Here is a 24560-nt window from a genome sequence, read left to right on the forward strand (position 1 = left end):
ATTTCCATCAGATATTGCAATTTCCTCTTTACCCTGAAGGGTGGCCATTATTCTTGGTGTTGCATTGAGATCTAGTTGGAACTGTTACTGTGGATGACTAACCACCCCATTTAATATTCCCCCTCCCCTTGCCCACTCCCTAAACTTCTCTCAATTCCTCATCAATTATTCTGCTGCTCTGAATTTATCAAATGCTTCTCAACTGAGCATTGTCAAATCCAAGGCAATTAGAAAAACTTGACCTTGAGTATATAAGTGTTATAATTTCTAGAGCTGCTGATCGGGTGTCCAGCGGTCTTCATTTCTGTGTTGGGACTATACCCAGGACCAGATTATTTCTTCTTAATCCAGAAATTCTAAGCAGCAAGTATCAAATATCAAACCGATGCACCAATTTAGAATATTCATTCTTGAAATAATTGTTGGTAACTGATACCCAGAGGGATTCAGTTGATAAGAGGCCAGCTGTTACACCAAAATACATCTTTTGTGTATAAATGCTCCTATTTTAACATCTGATGCAAACTGCATTTTTGATGGAATGGTTTATTGAAAAGTACACAGTTCTGATTACATGGAACATAGGGGTGGCACAGTGGTTAGCAGTGCTGCCTCACAGCGCCAGGGATCCAAGTTCGATTTCCAGTTTGGCTCAATGTCTGTGTTGAGTTCCCCTCTGCATGGGTTTCCTCTGGGTGCTCCGGTTTCCTCCCACAGTCTGAAAGACGTGCTGGTTAGATGCATTGGCCATGCTAAATTCCCCTCAGTGTACCCGAGCAGGTCCCAGAGTGTGGCGAACAGGGAATTTTCACACTCACATCATTGCATTGTTAATGTAAACCTACTTGTGACACTAATAAATAAATTTAAAATAAATGGAAACAAATTAGAATCCACTTTTCGCTGATAAACGTGATGAAATTGAGACAGAATAAAGATCAGTCTGAACCAAGAACAGATTTACACTAGTGAACGTGGGTCATATTGAGATCCAACCTATGTTTATCTTTTAAGCACTTTTCTAGTGTGTTGAATTATTTGTTCTGAATGACAAGTGAAACTGTGATAATAACTAATGCTTCTTCGGATAAGATTTTGTTCCCAAAGTTGTCGGTGGTATTCTATGTTGTAATTACAAAAGTGTAATCAACTGTGGTTACAGTATTCAAAACAATGTAATTTTAATCTTGTTAACATTGGTATTCCCTGTTTACTCACAGAGTGGTAGTTTTCATGCAGCTGTTAGTAATTTATTTTGACCAACACAGTTGGCGATTATCTGCAGATTTTGGTTCAGCATGTTGCGGTTGTTTTCAGGCTAATCCCAGTAACATCAAAGATGACATAAAGCTGTATCTGACGGTGTAAGGAATTAAACATTAATCATCTTTCTTTTTAAAAAAAAGATTTCATCGATTCCTTTTGATACGAGTCCGAGCACCCCACTACCAAATTGTGATAATATTGTGAATTTGAAAAAATATTCAATTGTTTCCCTGCACTGGAAAAATATTTCCACTGAATTGATATTTGTCAAAGGATCTTCTCATTGACCTATCTTACTGACACCCTTAACTGATTGCTTGGGAGGTGGAAAGGCCCAATTTGGATTGTCCCTTTCTGAAGGGTAGTGATCCTTACCTTTATCTTCAATCAGGTCGAGATCAGGAATTAGTAGTGTGGGATATTGTGGATGCTTGCCAGTCTGCGGCACAGAATTCAGGAGCTCCACCATTCAATCCATGCTCTCTTAACAATCCTGATTGTGTTTTTTCGCTGGCTGACTGCATGCAGCAGAAACAGCCTAAAGTTGTCAGCAATTTAACCATTTAACATGCTGAAATTGTTCTCAGCTTGACAAAGTCGGATGCATCTTCAAACCTATCCTATGGCGTTTTTTGATATAATGTGGAGATACCAGCGTTGGACATGGGTAAACACAGTAAGAAGTCTCACAACACCAGGTTAAAGTCCAATGGGTTTATTTGGTAGCAAAAGTCACTAACTTTCGGAGCGCCGCTCCTTTTGATACAAGTCCAAGCATCCCACTGAAGTGCGATTGCCAAATTGAGATAATTTTGTGAATTAAAAAAAAAATTGAAGTGTTTCCCTGCACTGGAAAAATATTTCCACTAAATTGATATTTGGCAAAGGATCTTCTCATTGACCTATCTTTTTGACACTCTTAACTGGGGTGGAAGGGCCCAAGTTAGATTGTCCCTTTCTGAAGTGTAGTGGAAGAAGGAGCAGCGCTCCGAAAGCTAGTGGCTTTTGCTACCAAATAAACCTGGTGTTGTGAGGTTTCTTACTATTTTTGTTATTACATTGCACCCTCTCCTTTCCTCTCTTATGTATTGTGAGTGGTATGTTTTGTCTGTACAGTGCGCAAGAAACAATACTTTTCACTGTATCCCAATACATGTACCAGTAATAAATCAACTCGTCATCACCTAAAGCATATGCAAAGCACCTAAGAAAGGTAACAGGTCATGCTTGTCTAGTCATGAGAGCAACACAGCTGGCCAAGACCTGCAGCAGTGTTCAACTTTACAGAACTGAAACTGACTGTCAGATCTGTTTTAATGTCAGTTTGGAGCACCACTATCTTTAACATAAGCTCCTCCAGGCCTATGCTGCAAGCTGAAAGGGAAATGGCAGTTGTCAGAATAAGACAAATCAGTTGAACGCTAAAGGGTTTTCCTGCCAGATTAGCTGGAAAATCAATGTTGAAATGTGCCTTAGCAATAACAAAAATCCTAATCAGTTTTGACATATTATTTTAATTTCTTAGTGCAGATATCAGCTGTACTTCGGAAAACCTTACAAGACCCCGCCAGTGGCTCTGAGTGTTGGCTCAAATGAATTAGTCTGTTGAAATACAAATATTCAGTAGCAATGTTCAGCCACTGATCTGTTTTAGTCCTTGTAGTTTAAGTTTTGTGCAGTGAAGTACTTTGGACATGCCACTCTTACATTAGAGCCTTATTTTAAAATTCAGGATTCAAAGTCAATGATCAGAATTCACTATTTCTTTCAGATCTGGACGACTTTAAATTTGACCCCTTTGCTAACTTCAGTAATGGCTCTGCAGTGAGCAGTTTAACCTGTTACGATTGGTCTGAGAAAGAAGACTCTGGTGCACAGATTAAGAAACAGCCACCTTTCTTCCTCAGCTCGGAAGGCAGATCCTTGTCCTCTACCTCGGTGCTTCAGAAGAAAGAAACCTCTTTCGGCAGCTCCGAGAACATCACTATGACAACTGTCTCCACGGTAACAACGTTCTCAGCTGAGGAAATGAGTTCGCAGTGCAACTTTGACGCTTTTGGAGACCTCAAAGAAACTGTGGAACGGACCAAAGAGAAAAAAGAAGGTGGAGGCGATTTGGGAGACTTTGCAATTGCTTCATCCGGGGAGGGACAGACTGTTAAGCCTAATGATTCAAACCTGGGGGATGCAGAGAAAAGGACTGCAGTATCTGTCACAAATGGGGTTTCTTCAGAGGAGACAAAAACTGAAGCCTTTGATGAATTTGGGGAGTTCCAAAGTGAAAAGCCCAAAATTAGTAAATTTGATTTTCTTATGGCTAGTTCCCAGGGCAAGGTGAAATCCAGTGAGGAGATGATCAAGAGCGAGATGGAGACCTTTGATCTTTCTGTGCAAGGTATGTATGAACTGTCTGTATTCTCTATTAAATTAATTGCAGTGTTGCTGCTTCTGTTGCTTAACCTCAAAGTTGGCTCTTGCAACAAGCTGTTGTGACTGAAAACAAACTTTGGATCTCGGATTGCATGGAAAGTGATTGCAAGCTCATGCTCCAAAGCAAACTTAAAAATAACAGTTAGTTCATTCAATTTAGTTTGAACTTACAAATAACAGATTTGCACATGTGCTTTATTACCTCATTTTAGTGTGTGATTGAGTGCTCCTTTCATTACGACTTTCCTCCTTCTCCACAGCATTAATAGCTACTTATATGAACATTGCTACCAGTCTCAAGCAGGAGGTATTAGATGAGGTGATTATAAACATGCTCCAAGAGATTGATTTTTCAGGTGGGTCGTGAATTGGAGCAAGAGCTTAGGAAGGGATTTCAGCATGTGGGTCCGAAACAACTGAAAGAATGTTCAGGGTGGACAAGAGGCCAGAGTGGGAGGAGGAGAGAGCTTTTGGGGTCAGGAGTATTCCTTAAGAAGGTAAGACAGATGGAGAGGGGGTTAGGCCATGAAGGGATTTGAACATAGGTGATAGAAATTTTAAATCTGAGGCAGAAAGAGCCTGGAAAATAATGAAGGTCAGAGAAGGCATGTGCGGTGAGCCAGCAATACATGTTATGTGATCCAAAATGAGCAGCAGCGATGTTGATGAGCTCAAGTTCGCTGAGGACGGATGATGGCTTTTGACGATCTGTGATATGGGATGGAAATAGATGGCCTTCGTGATAGCGAAGATGTCAGGGGGACTAGCAGGGTAAATACATTGGGTTACAGGGTTAGGGCCTGGGTGGAATTGTGGTCAGTGCAGACTTGATGGGCCAAATGGCCTCTTTCTGCACAGTAGGGATTCTATGATGTAGGATTGGAAACTTCGGGGATTGACTAGGACGCCGAGATCAGCTAAAAATAGGGAAGGGGGATGGAATCACCGAAACAATCAATATACCAGGGAAAGGACCAGTTCTCACCATAAAAGCTCCAATTCCAGTTCAGTTAAACATCCCCCCCACCCCCCTTGTGTTGGAAGCAATTCCTCTTCCCGTTCCCCCAAAATTTCATCAACCTATTGAAATCCAACGTTTTTTTCATACTGACAGTGACAATTTTTAGTAAAAGCCTTCCTTGGGCAGTGCTTCTGTCTACTAAATATTCTTCAGGAGAAAAAAAATGCTTGCTTTTCTGACTATTGCATAGCTGAGTGTAAGGATCAAACAGCATAAGTTTAAGATGCGAGGGGCAAGTTTTAAAGGAGATGTATGAGGCAAGTTTTTTATGCAGAGGGCGGTGGGTGTCTGAAACTCATTGCCAGGGGAGGTAGTGGAAGCAGATACGATAGTGACTTTTGAGGGGCAGCTGGACAAATACATGAATAGGATGGGAATAGAGGGATACGGTCCCCAGAAGGTTGGGGGCGTTTTAGTTCAGTGGAGGCAGCATGGTTGGTGCAGGCTGGGAGGGCCAAAGAGCCTATCCTGTGCTGTAATTTTCTTTGTCCTTTGTTCTTAGTACAAAATATTGACACCTTAGAAAAGAAGAAATAGTTTATGGCTGGATGAGGTCTCGGTAAGGAAGATTCTCAATCTACAGTACAATCCAGGAATTTGTGCTGGATCAGAGATTCAAATTAACTATGCTTTCAAATTCAGTTTTACTTAATTGTGGTAATATGGAACCTTTATTAAAATACTGTAGAATGTTGAATCTTCTGTTCTGAGCTCAGAAGATTTTGTAAAAAATTGTTAATTGCAGCACCTGTTGTGAGGACTGGTCCATTCCATGGTTACAACTTTGTGGTATATGGGTTAGACATCTCTAATGTTTATGTGACTTTCTCTGAAATGCAGGAACATACTTAACACAAGATTTCAACTCCACCCCTGCAGGATCTCATAAAAGGAGTCTGAGCCTTGGGGATAAAGAAGTAACCCATGTACCGCCAGCTTCAGAGCAGCCTTTCAGGGACAGATCAAATACTCTGAACGAGAAACCAGCGCCACTGCCTGTCATCAGGGACAAGTACAAAGACCTAACTGGAGAAGTGGAGGTATTGGTTGCATATTCTGCAAATAATTACTGTTTTATGCCGGAGGGTGTTTGGGATTTCCACTTGACAGTATGGAAGGAAATTCTAATTGTTCTCAGTTTCTGTGTGCTGAATTCCAGGTTTTGTTCTGCTGGAAAAGTTGCATACAGTAAAAGAACTGGGGCAGCATTAATGGCACCAGAGGTTTTCTGAGATGGAGGCCAAGAAAGGAATGGCATTATGAAACTAATTTACGTGCAAATTAAAGAGTAAATGTTGCTAGTTTACGAGCAAACGGTGCTTGTGTTTTAAAATAAAGATGCACTTTGTTGGCTTTCCAACACTTTATATTGAACAGTTTTACAGCTGGTTTAGAGGGACATCATTCTGCCTGGAACACACTGCAGGAAGATAAGATAACGTTCACAGCAGAAATTTATCCTATGTATAAGAACATTAGTGATAACTGGCGAGATTTAATTATCTGGATTAAACAGTGTTAGAAAAAAAACTTGACAGTTTTGTTTTAGGCCTAAATTCAGTAGTGGGTGTGTGTTGTGATGTTACAGATTTTTAAGGTGCTGGGGTTGATCATTATTTATGCACTGGCTTGACTGCCTTGTGGTGATTAGTTACCAGCCATGTGTGTGCCGTTTTGTCAGTTCTTGACCTGGGCGCTTGTTAATCTGCATTTCATGAAGTATAGATGATTCTAACTTCTACTGTAATAATTGCTCAATTAATATTTCAGTTTGACTGCTATAAGCTATCCATATTTTAGCACAATACCAATGGAAGGAGTTGGGTTTCGTTTCAGATATTAGTTGGTGAATTGCTTTTATTATCTGTTTCAGGAGAATGAACGCTACGCTTATGAATGGCAAAGATGTTTAGAAAGTGCATTACAGGTGAAGCCCGCAACATTTTATTTTTATTTTTACTGTGCTGCAATGGCATGCCGTAGTGAAATCGTAAGTGATTTTCTGAGCTATATGGGCTTGGCCTATCTACGCTTGAGACTGAACTTGCTGCTAATTGAATAGGTGCTCAATAAAAGCAAAATGCTGCAGATGCTGGAAATAAAACACACAACACTGGATAAACTCAGCAGGTCTGGCAGCATCCGTGGAGAGAGCCCACATGACCCTGCTACAGAACTGAAGAGGGGTAAAAGCACGATGAATGACGTACGTGGAGAGTGGGTGGGGCAGAATGGAGTGTCAGAGCTGAGGAGTGATTGACAAAAGTGTCCAGGCCATGAGACAAAGGGGCTGAGACTGGTGCCGTTAGGGACTGAGTACTAATAGTGGCAGAGATAGGATGGTAGAATGTGTTAATAGGAGAACAAAGATCTGTGTTCAGTATAAGCAAAACTGAACAAGGGGTAGTAGCCATGTGGGGGAGTGATGGGATTGTGTTGAGACAGGCCAGGGGAACTGAATAACAGAAAGCAAGTGGGGAGAGTATCAATACGGAGGGGAAAGTTCACAATCTAAAGTTGTAGAAGTCGGTGTTGCGACCAGAAGTCTCTACTGTGTCTCATGGGACGATGCGGTGTTGTAGATTAAACATAGACTGGGTGACCATTTTGTGGAACACCTTCACTCCGTCTGCAAGCATGACCCCAACCTTCCTCTCCCTTGTCATTTCAACTCAGCATCTTGCTGTCGTGCCCACATGTCTGTCCTTGGCCTGCTGCAATGCTGTAATGAAGCCCGATGCAAACTGGAAGAAGTAAACACTTCATTTTCCAATTAGGCGTGTTTACAAAGATGAGCACAGTTTTAAAAGAATATATATATTCTGAATGTGTGGATGTTTCCACCTGCATTCTCGACATTTAAAATGTACTGGTTGGGGAGTGGAGCTCAATGAATGTGTGAAACAGTATCTCAGGGAGCACAATTTGCAACCATATAATTAGGGTTTTTAGAGACTGTGAACTGCTCTTTACAGCTAGCAATCTCAAATCAGTTATATGGTCCAATTACAGCTTTGGGTCATCTTAGTCTCCATCAATGCAACTAAAGATTTATTTCAGACAAGGTACTGTGATTTAAATCGGACATGGCATTTAATTTCCCAGTTTGAATTGTGAAATGCAGTGCTTGTGTTGGTTCTACACGTTCTGAAACATTGAGCAAGCATTTGTTACGTGACTGGAGCTTGTTGTTTTAGTTGTGCCAAAGGCACACTGCTGGATAGTTCATAATTTGCTATTGAAATTAGTTTATTGGAATGCTGCTAGTCAGAATATTATTCTTCACATTTCAGGTCCAATGTGACTCTTTGATTCCAATTAAGAGTCATTTTGGGCTTTCTCCACTGACCTGCTGAGTTTCTCCAGCACTTTTTAGATCTCTGCTCCCATGCTGTTTTGCTTTTCTGTTGGAGATTATTCTTGTCTCTTGTCCTGTGTCCACAAAGGACACTACGTAAACATGTCTGATATTGTGTTTGTTTCCACAATTGAGTCTCGATCATGAAGAACAAAAATAAATGTGTAACTGGGATATCGTGTAGTGTTTTGTCTTTTTAACCTGTCTTTGGGTTATAAGCTCAAAGAGCTCCAACATAACATGGCTGCTAAGGAATTAGAACCAGATCAAGCCTCTGTAGTAAGCGTGGGTCTGCAATACGCCAAGTCTCTTGGTGTTTAACCAGTCCACTGAGAATAGCATGTGGAGGAGTCGCATGCTCCAGGTAAAGCTGCAAATTAATGCCGTATGCAGAGTGTCCTGATGCAACAAGAAAAAAGTTTACCAATGCTCACGAGGTTACTTAGTTTTAGCTGGATGAACAGCAGCAGTATTGGGTGCATGCTCGTGGTATAAACCTTTGTAGCAGTTGTAGAATCCTAACAGTGTAGAAGGAGGCCATTTGACCCATCAAGTCTGCACCCATCACAATCCTATCCAGGCCCTATCTCCGTAACCCCATGTATTTACCCTGCTGGTCCCCAACACTAAGGGACAATTTAGCATGGCCAATCAACCTAACTTGCATATCTTTGGACTGTGGGAGGAAACCAAAACACCTGGAGGAAACCCACGCAGACACGGGGAGACTGTGCAAACTCCACACAGTCACCCGAGGCTGGAATTGAACACTGATTCCTAACTGAGGCAGCACTGCAAACCACTGTGCCACTGTCCCAATCAATGACTAATCTCTCAAAGCCTTGATAAAGGGTATGTTTTCTTTGAGGGAAAGAGTGTTGTGCATGTCAGGCAAACAGAAATCTAAAATAAAAACTGAAAATATCAGTAAGTCAGAAAATGCTGGAAAAGCTCAGCAGCTCTGGCAGCCTCTGGAGAGTGAGAGAGAGAGACTGTGTTAACATTTCAAGTTTCTGCTGAGAGTTCTGGTGAAAGATGATTGGCCTGAAACGTTTACTCTGTTTCTCTCTACACAGATGCTGCCTGACTTGCTAACTATTTGAAGCATTTTCTGTTTCCATTTCAGATTTGCAGTATTTTACTTTTGCAAACGGCAATTCGAACCATGTGGTTTTCTAGATAATTTGGTTTGAAAACTCTAGGGCATAATGCTGGGTTTCTGAAGATGTCAGACATTCAACTGACTTAAAATGTCTTCAATTCACAACCAAGACATTTAGCTTTGGAATGACACGTAACCTTTTTGTGACGTCAATGTAAAATAGAACTTTTATTTTTCTACTGACAAAACCCTTGCATTTATATGCTGTCTTTCATATCCTCGAGACAACTCAAAACACTTTACGACCAATATATTACATTGAAATGTTATTTTGTGACCAAAGGTGGCAACCGATTTGCACACCACACAGTCTGTTAGTAAGTTGACCAGTTAAAGTGGAGCTATATCTGCTGTAAAAATGTTACTCAATCATGGGAAATCAAAATAACCAAGGAGACTGATTTAACTCAGTTTGTAACGGTTAAACTCTGTACCTATATTCTCATTAAGCATTATTCTTTATATAAATCTAATCCATTTCAGCTTTTAAGACTGGGAAGGGTGGATCAGTTGCAGAACATTGTGGCATCAAATCTCAAGTTCGACACCCATCCATTACACAGAAAGAATCCCTAGGGGATGAGAAAATGTAGAGGGTGTTGATTGATTTTGAGTGAACCAGACATGTAAATCAATCAAAGCTCACATTTTGTTAAAAGTGCTATTTGGCTGTTCATGCAAGGGGAAGCCATATATATATATTTCTAGACTTAGAATGAGGGCATATAATAAACAGATTGACTAACATGTCGTGTCAATGTCAAATCAGACTTAAATAAAAATACTGAGTTAAAGAAAATAATTCACTGGAGAACAGGGATAGGTACTGAGCTCAGCTTAAGGCAATAAAAGCTACTACTAGAACAGCCAACATGTCACTAGAGAAGGGAACAGTGATAACTGTTGGCAGTAGAAGAATCTTTTTTCGCTATGTTTGAAGCCATAAGGATATTAAGGGCTGCATAGAAAATGAAGTTTTTGTCTGTGACTCGCCATCACAAACTCCATCCCCTAGCCACTGATTTCATCTTGTTCCCTGATCATTGAATTAGACTGGTCGCAAACTTGGCATCTTATTTGGGTTTGAGCTTCTGACTCCATGCTCTGTTTATTAAAAAGGTTGTCTGCTTCCACCTCCCTAACTTGCCTCCATCCATCCATTTACCCACCTGAGGCGGAAACCCATGCATTAGTTACCATCAGGCCTGACTATTCCAATACTTCTAGGCTTGCCGCCTCTCCTCCAAAAATTTGACCTCATCCAGATCACAGTTGCCTATGTCCTAACTCATAAGAACCAATTCAGCGTCATCCAAAGTACTTGCAACTTGCATTGGTCCTTGGTTCAGGAACTCTTCAGTTTTAAGTTTCTTACCCATGTGCTTAAATCCCTGCATGGACTTGCCACTAATCCCTCTGACCACCTCCACCCTTCAATCCTCTGAGTATTCGGCATTCCATCGGCTTTAGCCACTTTTGCATTCCCCACTCCCTACCCATTCCAATGGCGGCCATAACCTCATCTGTCTTGGCTGTAAGGTCAGGAATCCTCCCCCACTCCCCTCCCCAGCCCCTAAACCATTCTGCCTTGCCATCCCTCTCACCGCTTTTAAGATGCTCTTTAAAATCTAATTCATCTGCCAAGCTTTTAGTCACCTACTGTTCGACTATTCGTTCATTGAGTTGGTGTCATTTTTTTGTCTGACTATGCTCTGGTGATGTAATTGGGATGTTTTCCTAAATGAAAGGCACTATATAAATGTAAACTCTTGCTGAAAAATTAATCAGGGCAGTAAACTCTCAATCTGGCAGAAGTTTTAAATATGCCATGCATGTTGCTACAGTATGTGAAAAGGGTGGCACAGCGGTTAGCACTGCTCACTCTAAGCGCCAGCGACCTGGGTTCAATTCTGACCTCGGATCACTATCTGTGGGGAGTCTGCATGTTTTCCCTGTGTCTGTGTGGGTTTCCTCCGAATTCTCCAGTTTGCTCCCAAAGTCCAAAGATGTGCAGGTTAGGTTGATTGGCCATGCTAAATTGACCCTAGTGTCAGGGGGATTAGCAGGGTAAATGAGGGTTATGGGAATAGAGTCTGGATAGGATTGTGATTGGTACAGACTCAATGGGCCAAATGGCCTCCTTCTGTACTGTAGGGATTCTGATTCCTTCTGTGATTAATCGATCACCTCTGGGGTTTAGGTATTTATTATAAATATCCTGGTTATTTGCCCATTGTTGGATATACCAGTTTGTTGATTTGTTGTTTACTTGTTCTAACCTTTATGTTTTCATTCTAAAAATCTAATAGGAGATTGTAAACTTTTTTTTAGGTAATCCAGAAGGCCAGTGATACCTTAAATGGAATCAGCAGTTCGACTGTGTGTAGTGAAGTCATCCAGTCGACTCAAGGCATGGAGTATCTCTTGGGTATGAAATAAATGGCAGTAACTGTTAATTTAAATTGTTTTGTTCGGAGTCAGGGGTTCCTGATGCATTTATAAGACCCCAGGGCATTTTGTCTTCCAAGAAAGATGATGTCAGTATCAAAATGAAGCAACTTAATTTCTTAAAAATTTAATATCCTGCTGTTTATTCCTTTTCTCCACGGGTGCATCTTTGAAATCATACTACAATAGTTCATGGTCGAGGGTGGATGGTAGACTGCTCTTTCTGGTGTTTGACTATTATTGTTAAACCATCAGTTCAGTAAATTTGATGATACTTTCCTATCTTCCCTACCCCTGACTACAGGAAGTAGTTTCACAACACCAGGTTAAAGTCCAGCAGGTTTATTTGGTAGCACAAGCTTTCGGAGTGTTGCCCCTTCATCAGGTACCTTCCAACTCATGGCTACCCCTGATTAGGAAGAGCCTAACTTGTCTTCAAGCTTTTCTTTCTCTTCGTGATCTGGAGACAGGCAGGATCTAATCATTTGAATTTCATAAAATATTAAATGCTTTTTCGTGATCCATTTTCTCAGTTCTGCTTTTGGCATTTTTCATTAGAGTTTGCAGACAATTATTTTTGCAGGTGTTGGAGGCTGCTTTTGTATTTTGAAAATCATAAGTGACCTTCATACTGTTTTAGTGTAAGTAATCATAACAAAATAGTATTCATATCTAGTTAATGGATAGCACTTCTCAGTTTGAATTTGGCATCTTGTAGTGCGTCATAAGAACATAAGAAATAGGAGCAGGAGTAGGCCATCTAGCCCTTCGAGCCTGCCCGGCCATTCAATAAGATCATGGCTGATCTGTCGTGTCTCAGTTCCACATTCCCGCCCTCTCCCCATAACCCTTAATCCCCTCGCTTATCAAAAACCCATCAACCCGCGTCTTAAAAATATTTAGCGAGGCAGCCTCCACCACCTCAACGGGCAGAGAATTCCAGAGATTCACCACCCTTTGAGTGAAGAAGTTCCTCCTCAACTCCGTTCTAAACACCCCCCCCCCCCCCCTTTATCTTGAGGTTGTGCCCCCTAGTCCTACTGTCCTTTCTGAGCGGGAAGAGTCTCTCCACCTCTATCCTATCCATCCCATTCATCATCTTATATGTCTCAATGAGATCTCCCCTCATTCTTCTAAACTGTAACGAGTACAAGCCTAGTTTATTCAGCCTCTCCTCATAGCTCAACCCCCTCAACTCCAGTATCAGCCTAGTAAACCTCCTCTGCACTCCCTCCAAGGCCAAAATATCCTTGCGTAAGTACGGCGACCAAAACTGCACACAGTACTCCAGCTGCGGCCTCACCAATGCCCTATACAGCTGCAGCAAGACCTCCCTACTTTTATATTCAATCCCCCTCGCTATGAAGGCCAGCATCCCATTAGCCTTCCTGACCACCTGCTGCACCTGCAGGCTGGGTTTTTGCGACTCATGCACAAGGACCCCGAGGTCCCTCTGCACCGTCGCCTGCTGCAGTTTTTCGCCCCGTAAGTAATAGTCCTTCCTACCATTATTCCTAACAAAGTGGACCACCTCGCACTTGCCAACATTAAATTCCATTTGCCATTTCCTGGCCCATTTGCCCAGCCTATCTAGATCCTTCTGCAGACTCTCCACACCCTCCGCGCAATTTGCTGTTCCACCAATCTTGGTGTCATCAGCAAATTTCGACACCATACACTCAGTTCCCTCCTCCAGATCATCTATATAAATGGTAAATAGCTGAGGCCCCAGCACCGACCCCTGGGGCACTCCACTAGTCACCAACCGCCAATCCGAATAGCACCCATTAACCCCCACTCTCTGCCTCCTATTTGACAACCAATCCTCTATCCACGCTAACACCCTACCCCCAACTCCATGCCCCCTTACCTTCTGCAATAACTTCTTGTGAGGTACCTTGTCAAAAGCCTTCTGAAAATCAAGTCTAAATGATTAATTAACTTAATTATTACTTCTTTCCCCCAGTTACCACTCCTGTTCCCCAAAGGTGAGAAATTGCTCTGTAGACACTGGGAGCCTTTCACTATCTTGTTAAAATGGTCGTTCTTCACGCATACTCTACTCACTAACTGTTTGTGTGCAAAGGGCATCAAGGCCACGCGCAATCCTGTCTTCACCCATCGTCTATCCACTTACAGTTTCCACTGAGTGAAAGTGACAAGCAGAAGCATTGGCTGGTATTTCCTCTCCCAAGCCTAGGCAGTCTATGACCCAAATATTTATAGTGGGTCGGTCGCCACACCAGTTAATATCTGGGAACTTGGTTTTAGATTTGATGGTCAGTCTGAGCTCCATGCTCTGTTTGCCTCAGGAGATGCTTGAACTAATTTAGAGAAAATATTCTTCCCAGTAAATGTCGAGTCGTCAGTTTTCTACATTTTGTAGAGATGCAGGAAATAGTAAATAGAGGCGAAATAGTAAATTAAATTGGAAATGCTTCCACTTAGTAGCATTGCGCATGCATGTTGTACTGTAATGCTGAGGTTGGTTGCATAGATGTCACAGTATTTAACATCCATAATTATCATAGAGTCTGTTTTTGGCTACCATGATTACAAATCTTAGAAGAAGCACATCATTTTGAAACAAAATAATTCCAGAGCATTTGCAAACATAAACCTTCCGTGGATAGGTTTATGGACGAAAAGGGATTGGTTTAGGTTAGAGGGTCATTGTTTTTTTTTAACTGGTCGGCGCAACATCGTGGGCCGAAGGGCCTGTTCTGCGCTGTTATGTTCTATGTTCTATGTTAACAGCTGAGATTATACCAAGAGGACTGTGCTATAAGCATTGATTAATCAGAAAAATATTATTTTATCAATCTATGGCCCACCTTAAAATAATTATTTATGATAACTAATAAAGTATTCTTTGCCAGCCATTTAAAAGGAGATGTATCCACCCTGCAGTTTGTATTTATATTTTCACTTTGCATAGATTCACAGCATTTTACACATATATTTTGTTGGCAAATAATTAAACAGATCTTGAGATCCCTGATGTGTGAAGATGCTGATGCTGGAACAGAATGAGTCATGATAAATGCTTTAGAACCTAATCCACCTAACCTGCATATCTTTGGACTGTGGGAGGAAACCAGAGCACCTGGAGGAAATCCACGCAGACGCTGTGAGACCGTGCAAGCTCCACACACTCTGTGACCCAGGGCCGGAATTGAACCTGAGTCCCTAGTGCTGTAAGGCAGCAGTGCAAACCACTGTTCCACCCAGTTCTAACTGTAAAACACAATCTTTTACATAAATGTGCAATTAGAAATTAACCCATCAAATCTCTTCCTTATAACAAACCATGTACAACTTACGTACTCATGGGGAAGGTGAAAAAACTGCATTTAACATTTCCTGAAGATATTGGACTGCAACATTTCTCACTGGTTCTCAAAGGCTATCCCGACTGTCAAGCTGGCTTTTGAACCCCTGATAACTGTTTGCACTTCTGTTTCTTACTCATTGAGTTTTGATACCCATTTTTCATTGGTGGATGAATTGCAAATTGATAAATTCAGATATGGTCATGTTAGCAGCTGGAGGAATATGCAGATTACTGAGAACATGACTTTAAACTTTATATATGACCCTCTGGGGCTCCATGGTACATGTTTGCTCAGCAGCTAAATCAAATTCGGACTCCGCCTCTCTAAGGTTAATTTACAGTGACTTCCAGATATTAGATTAGACTAAGATATTGAACTGTCATTTGTGGCTGCATTTCATGGGGGTCTTTTCTTTGGTTTCACAAGAAATCCATTGTACTACATGGAATATATAACCATTTGCTCCTATACGCATTTCCAGTTCTGCTTTTAACCAAATGAATATCCGACTGCTTTTTTGTAAAGAGAAAGGTTAATCAATTGGAATTAACTGACTTGTTCAGAGCCTATTTTGCAGACTGTGGGGAGAAATAATTATTTTAGTCAACAGCTTTGCTCAAGGCAGATTAATTCTTGTCCTTGTGTCTAGCAGTTATGTAAGCATAACTTAAGTAGCTTCCATTTAATGTTTTGCTGTATTTTAGAGACCAGAATCATGTTCCCTCTTAGATATCTTAACTACAATGAAAGTAAGCTCATTTCCAAAAGCTGTTCTGTGTGAATCAGAAGGTTTAAATTGTAGAATAATCCTTGACATTCTATGAAGAATCTGTGCTTCTTTGAAGGTAATTTGCTCATAATGACACAAAATAGTCTTGCTACTGACTTACGTAAAGTTGAAGTAACATTTAAACAAATGTCCTTGCGATTCCTCGCTGTACTTTATCAACCTGGGTCACTAGGTGATTGCTCAAAAATGTTTCTGTGCCACCATTTTATATTATATCTTCCACATTAAAATTCAGTTGCCATTCTTTAGACTATCCACCAGGTTCCTTTGAATATTCCCCATTGCTTTACACCAGTAATCTTTTTATTATAATAGCAAAGTACTTCTCTCAACAACACTAATAAATAGTGTAAACAACTGTGACCCATTTAGCAACATAGGTTTTAGGAGCCAGAATAGATTATTCAGCCCTTGGAACCTGCTGTGCCATTCAGTAAGATTATGGCTGACCTGGTTGTGGTCTCAATTGCACTTGCCATCTAACCCCCATAACGCTCGACTCCCTTCGTTTCCTCCACAAGAGTAAACATGCTGTCAGTATCCACCCTGTCAAGTCCCTTGAGATCTTATTTGTTTGTGAGGTCACCTCTCAATCTTCTCAATTCCAGTGGACACAGGCTCAACCTGTCCTTTATAAAGTAAACCCAGGATTGAGTCAAGTGAACCTTCTCACAACCGTTCAAAATCAATTATTTTTTTCCAAATAATAGGATCAGAATTATACACAATACTCTGATGGTCATCTGACTATGACCCTGTACAGTTGCAATAAAATTTCCCTACTTTTATATTCCATCACTCTTGCAATAAACTCCAACATTCCATTTGCTTCCTAATCATTTGCTGTAGCTGCGTACTAACTTTTTGTGATTTGTGTATCACGCTACCTATATCTCTCTGTACCACTGAGCTCTACAATCTCTCCATTTAAATATTTTACTACGAAAGTGGACAAATTCACATTTTTACACATTTATCCTCTGCTGCCAGACCTTTGACCATTCACTTAACTGGTCTACCTCCCTTTTGACAATTTTCCTTCCTACCTAGCTTGCCCTGAATAGACTATACAGAATTCTATTACTGGCCCAGTTGCAGGCTTTTCTGGTTGTTGTTGCCTTCTGTTTTCTATTGCTCAGACTCTATCAAAATTGTTTATTTGCTTTTCTGTGACCCTTAATCTTAATTTGCAAGCCTCTTATCTGAACAGTCCAGAACTGAAAGCATGTGTCTGCCAGTTTACTTCCCTCCTGAAAATGTTTCTAGTCTGGAGAGGTATATCCAATACAAATGATTTGTCACCGTGTGTTCTACCTTTTCAAGTCCTCTGATTTTTCACCTTCATAGCGCAACAATCCCCATCAGTTCTTCTTGAACTGTCAGTTCTTTTTGGCACTTCAGTTTTAATCAGCTTTCTGATTCAAACCATTCTGCCTCTCTCAGCCTGCATAAAAATAACAGAATTTTCTATCTTGTTAATTTTACAGTGTCAGAAACTGCTCAGCCCACCAACATTGTTTGATATTAATCCCAAATTAGTGTCACTGAGCTGATTGTAAAACCACTTGTTCCAGTAACTAGCTCATTCCATAGACACTCTACAGCGTGATCACTTGAACACCTCAATAAGTCTCTGAAGTCATCCAACATCTAAACTTTCATTGACCAACACGGAGGCAGAGAAAGATGACACCCTGCCTGATGGTTGTTAATGGCTTTGTGTCTGTAAAGCCCAAACTTGCGTCACCAACAGCTTCCTGACACTTATATTCAGGCGTGAATTTGTGTAGTGCTTGTGTACTCTGAGACTTGCAGTTACAGTAATTGAAAGGAATCTTGCTTTGTTGTGATGTATAAGAAAGTTAAAGTGCTGGTGAGAGAACAAACTGAGAGGCTGACCCACATCTGCAAACCAAATATTATCCCTTCCTCAATGATCAGCAATCTTGCCACAACGAACCATTGGACAGTTCTAAAACCATTTTGACCATTATTGTAGCCTTCAGTTGGCTACCAGTAATACTGTGTTCTAAAAATTGTATAATTCTTTGAGCAATATTTTTTGAATTTTGGGGTAATATTTGCTGAGCTTCTGTTCTTGGGTTTTCACTCCTATGTTTATACAGGTTTTTTTCAAAAATATTCTTTATTCATATATACTCTGAAATAAACCATTACAGAAATGACATTTCCTATCATTACTAACAATGCAAAAAAACTTCTTTACAGTATTTTACAGTGCTCAGTTCCAATAAATTATATCCATTACAGTTCAGTTTTTTCAACAAGCTATATATACATTCACCATATTTCACCGTGTTCTGTTTTTACAGAGCTGCACACTGTTAAGCAGTCCAAGGGTTGTTTTACAGTTTTTATGCAGGTTTTAACATAGCTAGAGGCCATTGGACTCTTTCTGCCAGTGGAACTCAGGTTGCTCTTGGGAGCTGATCTTCCATAGTCCCATTTTTGCGGTTTCTTCCCCTTTGGTAATAAGTCTTTGGAGACAGAAGCCCCTTCACCAAAATCTCTTTATTTACAAATGCTAACAGCCGTACACGGAGTGCTAGTAGTTAGCAGTCTACCTCTGGGGGTGTCAGAGGAACTGACAATCCTGGTTAAGGACAGTCATAACCAGCCTCTTCATCCTTGCCATTCTCCTGATCAGTCTGCATTGTACACACCCACAGAGAGAGGCCTGCAAGTATGTTCTCCCCTACAGCAAGCGTTTTTGAAAATGTTACCTACAGCCTTAACATTTTTTCCTTTTTTGAACACAAACTCCTATGCTGATTGGATCATCTAGATTTCTGTGACCATTTTATCATTGGTTGAAATACAGGTTAGGACACTTCTCAAAGGGAAGAAATAATAAAGTTAACTTCCTTCACCATACGATCAGCCACAATCATACTGAATGGCGGAGCTGAATTGCCTACTCCTGCTCCTTGTTCTTGTGTGAAAATTAGCACTTAAAAATTGTGAAAAAATATTGAGCGATGATTATTGCTTTGGAAGTGAATTTTATGCACAAGTGAACACTGTTTATTCCAACAGGGGTGATAGAGGTGTACAGAGTAACCAAACGTGTTGAGCTTGGAATTAAAGCAACAGCAGTTTGTAATGAGAAACTCCAGCTACTGATGAAGGAAATAGAGAAGATCTGGAGTAGCTTGATGATATTCATGTCTCTCACTCCCCTTACGGTAAGGCTGAGTTCTAAACAGACTTTTGCATCCTCTGAGTTTCTGTGTTCTATTGTATGTCTCTTTGTTTTTAATATTCAGATTGTAAATTGTCTGGCAAAAAGTAGGGATTATCCTGTTCATTGTCAAGCATGTCTTTGAAAACATGAAGCTCTGACTAGGTAGAGAGCTTGGAATGTCCCAACATGCTGAATTCCATTTTAAGCTGCGAGCTTTGTTCTAAGGTTACACGAAAAGATGGGAGTTTTTTTGAAAAAAATATATTTGTCTGCGAACGATCTTGAACGAGCATGCAATGTAGGTAAATTTACTGAATCATAGGAGTTACTACGTAAGCAGGCTATTTGACTCAGGTGTCTGCTTGATGAGGATTTGCCATTCACTGTACAATTATGCCCGTTAGCAGCAGCTAAAATATACAGAGTGCAATATGGGCGCCTGTTACAAGACATTTGGGATAGTAGGCAGGACAAACCTTAAGTACAGATGAAGTGTCTCTAAAGTTAAACCTGAGCTTCTGTCCCAGTTTTGATAAGGTAAAGAAGCTCAGCAAGTAGAATGATCTCTGCTCTCCCTACGAGACAGATCATTCCCTAACTCACTGGATTTTGAGACCTACAGTAAGTCTCGTGAATGATTGCACAGTTTTGTTTATGTAGTTAATTAAGATTCATATTCTTCATTAACTTAAAACAAACTGGAACTTTATCTTTTTCTTTGTTTTGTTTCTATAAGATTGGTTTTAGCTTTATTGTTCAGGTAGAAAGCTGCAGAATGTGTTTTTCTTCTGTGAAAGGCAGACAATGGCTATGAACAGGTAATCAGAGAATTCTTTAGTTTTAAAATAAAAGTTGAAGGTGCACTATAGCGGAGAACAAAAATATCTTGCATTTACTAAGTTCTATTTCTATAATTGCATTCCATTGGGACGATACAGAAGGTAAGAAAAACTTGTAGTTTCAGTCTTTGTACACAACACAATACTTGTTAGCATTATTTTGACACCAATACCTATGTATTAGATTAATTCATGAAAAATAATTTATAGTAATTGAAGCTTTGGGGGTATTATAGGGCAGACTTGTTCTTCGGCAATCTAACAGCTGTTAACATAAATTATCATCATCACCTACTGTCTCAAAACTGTATCTTATGGGCACTTGAAGAACTAATGTTACCCCACTTGGTTGCTGAATTTAATCATTTCATTATGAGTTCAGTTAAATAGAGGAAACAGAAATACAAACTTCCTTTTACAAAAACAAAAACAGAGAACTCAGCAGGTCTGACAGTAGCTGTGGGGCTCTGACAAAGGGTCATCCAGACTTGAAACGTTGGTTCGATTCTCTCTCCACACTCCTTTGTGAAATTCATGCTTGGCATTGTTCAGAGCTTACTTCAAAAGACAGAGCCCAATGTCTATGTCTCCAGGTTTGCAATGTAACAAAGTAAAGCTGACAAGACCAGAACTCCACAAGTTAAGTTTAAAAGACCAGTATCTAGCTTCATTTGTATGCTTATAGACCATGTGACTGAAACTGATTATTTAATAGTGAAAGACCACCCTCGATCTTCAATTGTATGTCAGTAGCCATTGACCATGTGGCTGAAACTTGTTTATCGATAAAGAAATCCTTTTTCCCAAAACTGAGAAAAGATCTGATGCAGTCTGCAGAATGACATCAACAAGACCACGGCTGCAGAGAAAAGCTGTGCCACCTTTGCCTTTTAAAACCCGAGAAGCTTAAAAATCCTTTTAATAAAAAAAGCCTCCCAGTATGATTCAGAATCTCCCAGGTCACCTGTAAGTAAATTGGACCTCCTGATACAGCAGGCGTGGGTGATGTTCATGATCTGCTGAACATTCTTTGCTTTGATGCATTTCTGATATCCAACCCCTAGACTTTTGAAGTTACCTGAACTACAATTTAAGGGTTGGAAAAGCTTCCTTCTTCACTAGACTCTGAAAGACAAATGAACTGTGAACTATTATTTTGGTTTATACTTGTAGAAGTGTACTAAACTCCTCAATTGTATTGTTCTTGAGTGTATGGAGTGCGATTGACATAGCCTTCAGATCTTTGGAATGCATGAATAATTTGTTTCAACCCACGAATGACTGCTGATGATACTTTCTTTAATTGACCATACAACAGCAGAGGTTTAGGAGCATATACAAAAAAACACACAGAAGATAAACCACACTTTTTATGGACAGAAGAGAAGGAATTTGGGCGTTTCTGTTTACCTCTCCTCCCTTATCTGTATCAGAAATTGTGCGCTGTATCCGAGAATTGAAACAATTGGACTAAAATGAGATGAATCCGGAGACTGAAAGAATAAATTGGAAGTCAAAAATGGAAGTCCATGTTTAAAATGAGTTAATTGTATTCCATTTTTGTCCTCATGGGAAGGAGATGCCCGGTAAAATGTATTTCATATTCAGAACAATAAACATGGACTCTGCTCAACTGGAAACTTCTGAAATTGCCTTTATCAATTTTAAAAATGGACACCGGTTAACAGTTAACATAGCTGCCATGGGGATCAGGTGACTTTTACAATTTTAGACCGAATGAACATATTTCTAGATAGTCCCATATTAAATAATACTGGGTGGAGGCCTTCCCAGAATAGAAAAGCCTAGAAAGCACTGTTTTGTGGAATTCATGCCTACCATTGTTCAAAGCTTACTCCAAAGCACAGGTTCAATGGGCTCCTGTGCTGGAATTTTACTGCCTCGCCTGTCTGAGGCCAATGGAGAATGCCGTCTGCGAACCTCGCCCACCCTGATTCTGGGGTAGGTGTGCCGGTAAAATTCCAGTCCTAGTCTCTATATCTCCAGGCTTGCAATGTGACAAATGAAAGCTGACGAGACCAGGTATCCATGAGTTAAATGTGAAAAATGACCTTTTATTGTATGTCATTGACCATTTGACTGAAATTTCTTTATCCCAAACCTCAGAAGAGGCCTGGGGCAGTCTGCAGAATAGCTCTAACAAAGCAACAGCCAGAGTGGGAGGCTGTGCCACCTTTGCCTTTTAAGAACTAAACAGCTTAAAAGTCTTTTTAACAAGAAAATCTCCCAGCTTGATTCTGAAAATTTGACCATCTGATACAATAGCCACAAGTGCCTGATTTCATGGCCTGCTGAACATTCTTCTCTGCAAAGTAATCCTGATATCTGACTACCGGCCACCTAAATTTATCGAAACTACAATTCAAGAGTAGGGAAAACTTCCTCCCTGGACTCTCAAGGCCTATGAACTGTTAAGCATTATTTTGTAGAATTGTACTATCATCTTTAATTGCACCTTTCTTGATGGTGTGAGACTGATGAGGCGTTTAGATCTTTTGAGGTGAGTGCACCTCAAAATAGTTATCTTTGTGTAACACCTGAAAGACTGCTGCGGGTAATTTTTAAAATTGATCACACCCCCACAGGGGTTTAGGAACCCGCGCATCTAAATAAAAATAAAACACACAGGAAGGGAAGGCGATGGGGGTTTCAGTATATCTCTCTTCCTCTATCCAATCAAATTAATTTGCTCTACCATCCTTTACCGAAAGTATAGCGTTTGCCTTAATTATTGTGGTTAACAACATAAAAGGAACAGAATGCTGATTAATAATTTTAAATACCAAATTTCTATCGTTGCCTACTCATTGATACTTATTATAAATAAGTATGCATGATACATACATGTCAAAGCAAAAATCTATTAGCAAAATTCACTTTTTCCTTGACCTGCAATATACTTTCTGATACTGTTATCTTCCCTTGTTGCACATAAATTTTGATTTTAAAACCCAGAATCAATTTCTTTACTTCGGTGACTTTAAAGTTTAATGGACCATTTTCTAGAATAGCAGTATTTATGTTCCATCATTTTGTGATTGTTGCTTAAAGATCCAATCATTATAATTGCCTTGGAGAACGTAGATGGTGAAAATGATTGTTGCAACTGTCCGCCTTTAAGTAATTTTGTTATCAAACATCACAGAAACCATAACTTGGGAATTCAAAGCATGTAACCAAATTGGCGCATTTTTGTCCAAAAGCTATAATTGTCTTATCATCACTGAAATAACGGGAAAGCTGCAGTAATATAAAAGCAAAACACTGTGAAGACTGGAGATCTGAAACACAACCAAAAGTGGAAAAACTCTGGTGGTCTGGCAGCATCTGTGAAGAGAGAAACAGAATACAATTTGACTCTTCAGAACTTCGGAAAAGTTGCAAAACCTATTGAAGAATTGAATGAGGTTTTGTTTTGTTGTTCTTGGTCTATTATTTTGGAATTTCAGTTTTAAACTGTCCTGAGTTTTATCTTCCCAATACAGCCAAAGGGAAAGGAAGCAAGGACCAAGTATATTTTTGTTAATGTAGAAAATGGCCTGGAGTTTCTGCTTGTTTGCACTGACTTTGTTGATGCCACGTCTCTGATGTTGGTATAACTGACGGAAAAAATTGCAGTATTTTCAGGAAAATTGTGTTCAGTGCAGTTCAGATTTCTGTGGTCTTTGCTAGTTTTTAAAACGTGGTGCTCAAAGCTGGCCCTGTCACTGGGCGAATTAATCGCCACTCAGAGTTTCCACTAATAATGCTAGTTTACAGGCCTTCAAGCAGGCTCCAAAACTTAAGCTGGATCTTTTAGTGCCCAGGACACCATGTGTTATGTTTTTAAAAAATCACCAGGAACTGATTGTTTTACTTCTGTGTAACTAAAAAAAAATAGTTTTGTCTATTTTCTTTTCAAGTTCTTCTGAATAATTCAAAATTGGGATACTGACAGGTGGTGTTGGATTGACACTGTCATTTAAAATGCTTGCATTTTGTGATTAAACCCATCTTCAGCTGTATTAATCAAACTTTAACAAGTTACCACTCTTAAATATATCAAGGACTAATTACATAGAAGTTTTGAAAGCTTGAGGACTCTGGGTCTGTACTCATTGGAGTTCAGAAGGATGAGGGGGGATCTTATTGAAACTTACAGGATACTGTGAGGCCTGGATAGAGTGGATGTGGAGAGGATGTTTCCACTAGCAGGAAAAGTTAGAACAGAGGACACAACCTCAGGCTAAAGGGACGACCCTTTAAAATAGAGGTGAGGAGGAATTTCTTCAGCCAGAGAGTGGTGGATCTGTGGAACTCGTTGTCTCAGAAGCCTGTGGCGGCCAGGCCGTTGAGTGTCTTTAAGACAGAGGTGGATAGGTTCTTGATTAATAAGGGGATCAGGGGTTATGGGGAAAAGGCAGGAAATGGGTATTAGAAAAATATCAGCCATGATTGAATGGCGGAGCAGACTCGATGGGCCAGTTGGCCTAATTCTGCTCCTATGTCTTATGGACTTATGGAAAGCAATTCTTTGAAAAAAGAGAATTTTAAAACTCTGCCCTTTAGCACTGCTTTATGGCAGATTTTGCATTTGGCAGAGCTGTATGCAAAGAAGTTTGAATGGAAACTTGTGGAGAAAACATAACTTTCAAAATGGGTGTGATTTATGCCAAAATTTCCAATTGCACCCGAAGAATTAATTT

The 24560-nt window shown here is 40.2% G+C and overlaps 1 protein-coding gene across 6 annotated transcripts in view; it reads left to right on the forward strand.

The window, feature by feature from the left end:
- Nucleotides 1-24560, forward strand: part of synrg (synergin, gamma) — a 117712-nt gene that overhangs the window by 80742 nt on the left and 12410 nt on the right. For all 6 annotated transcript variants that reach the window (XM_080210936.1, XM_080210937.1, XM_080210940.1 and 3 more), the window contains 5 exons: nt 3038-3661; nt 5597-5757; nt 6591-6644; nt 11569-11665; nt 18868-19016. In XM_080210936.1, coding sequence (XP_080067062.1) covers nt 3038-3661; nt 5597-5757; nt 6591-6644; nt 11569-11665; nt 18868-19016 — 1085 coding nt within the window. The remainder of the gene's footprint in view (nt 1-3037; nt 3662-5596; nt 5758-6590; nt 6645-11568; nt 11666-18867; nt 19017-24560) is intronic.

Source organism: Carcharhinus amblyrhynchos, chromosome 23, assembly GCF_965287045.1.
Source record: "Carcharhinus amblyrhynchos chromosome 23, sCarAmb.v2.hapA, whole genome shotgun sequence".
NCBI classification, from domain to species: domain Eukaryota; kingdom Metazoa; phylum Chordata; class Chondrichthyes; order Carcharhiniformes; family Carcharhinidae; genus Carcharhinus; species Carcharhinus amblyrhynchos.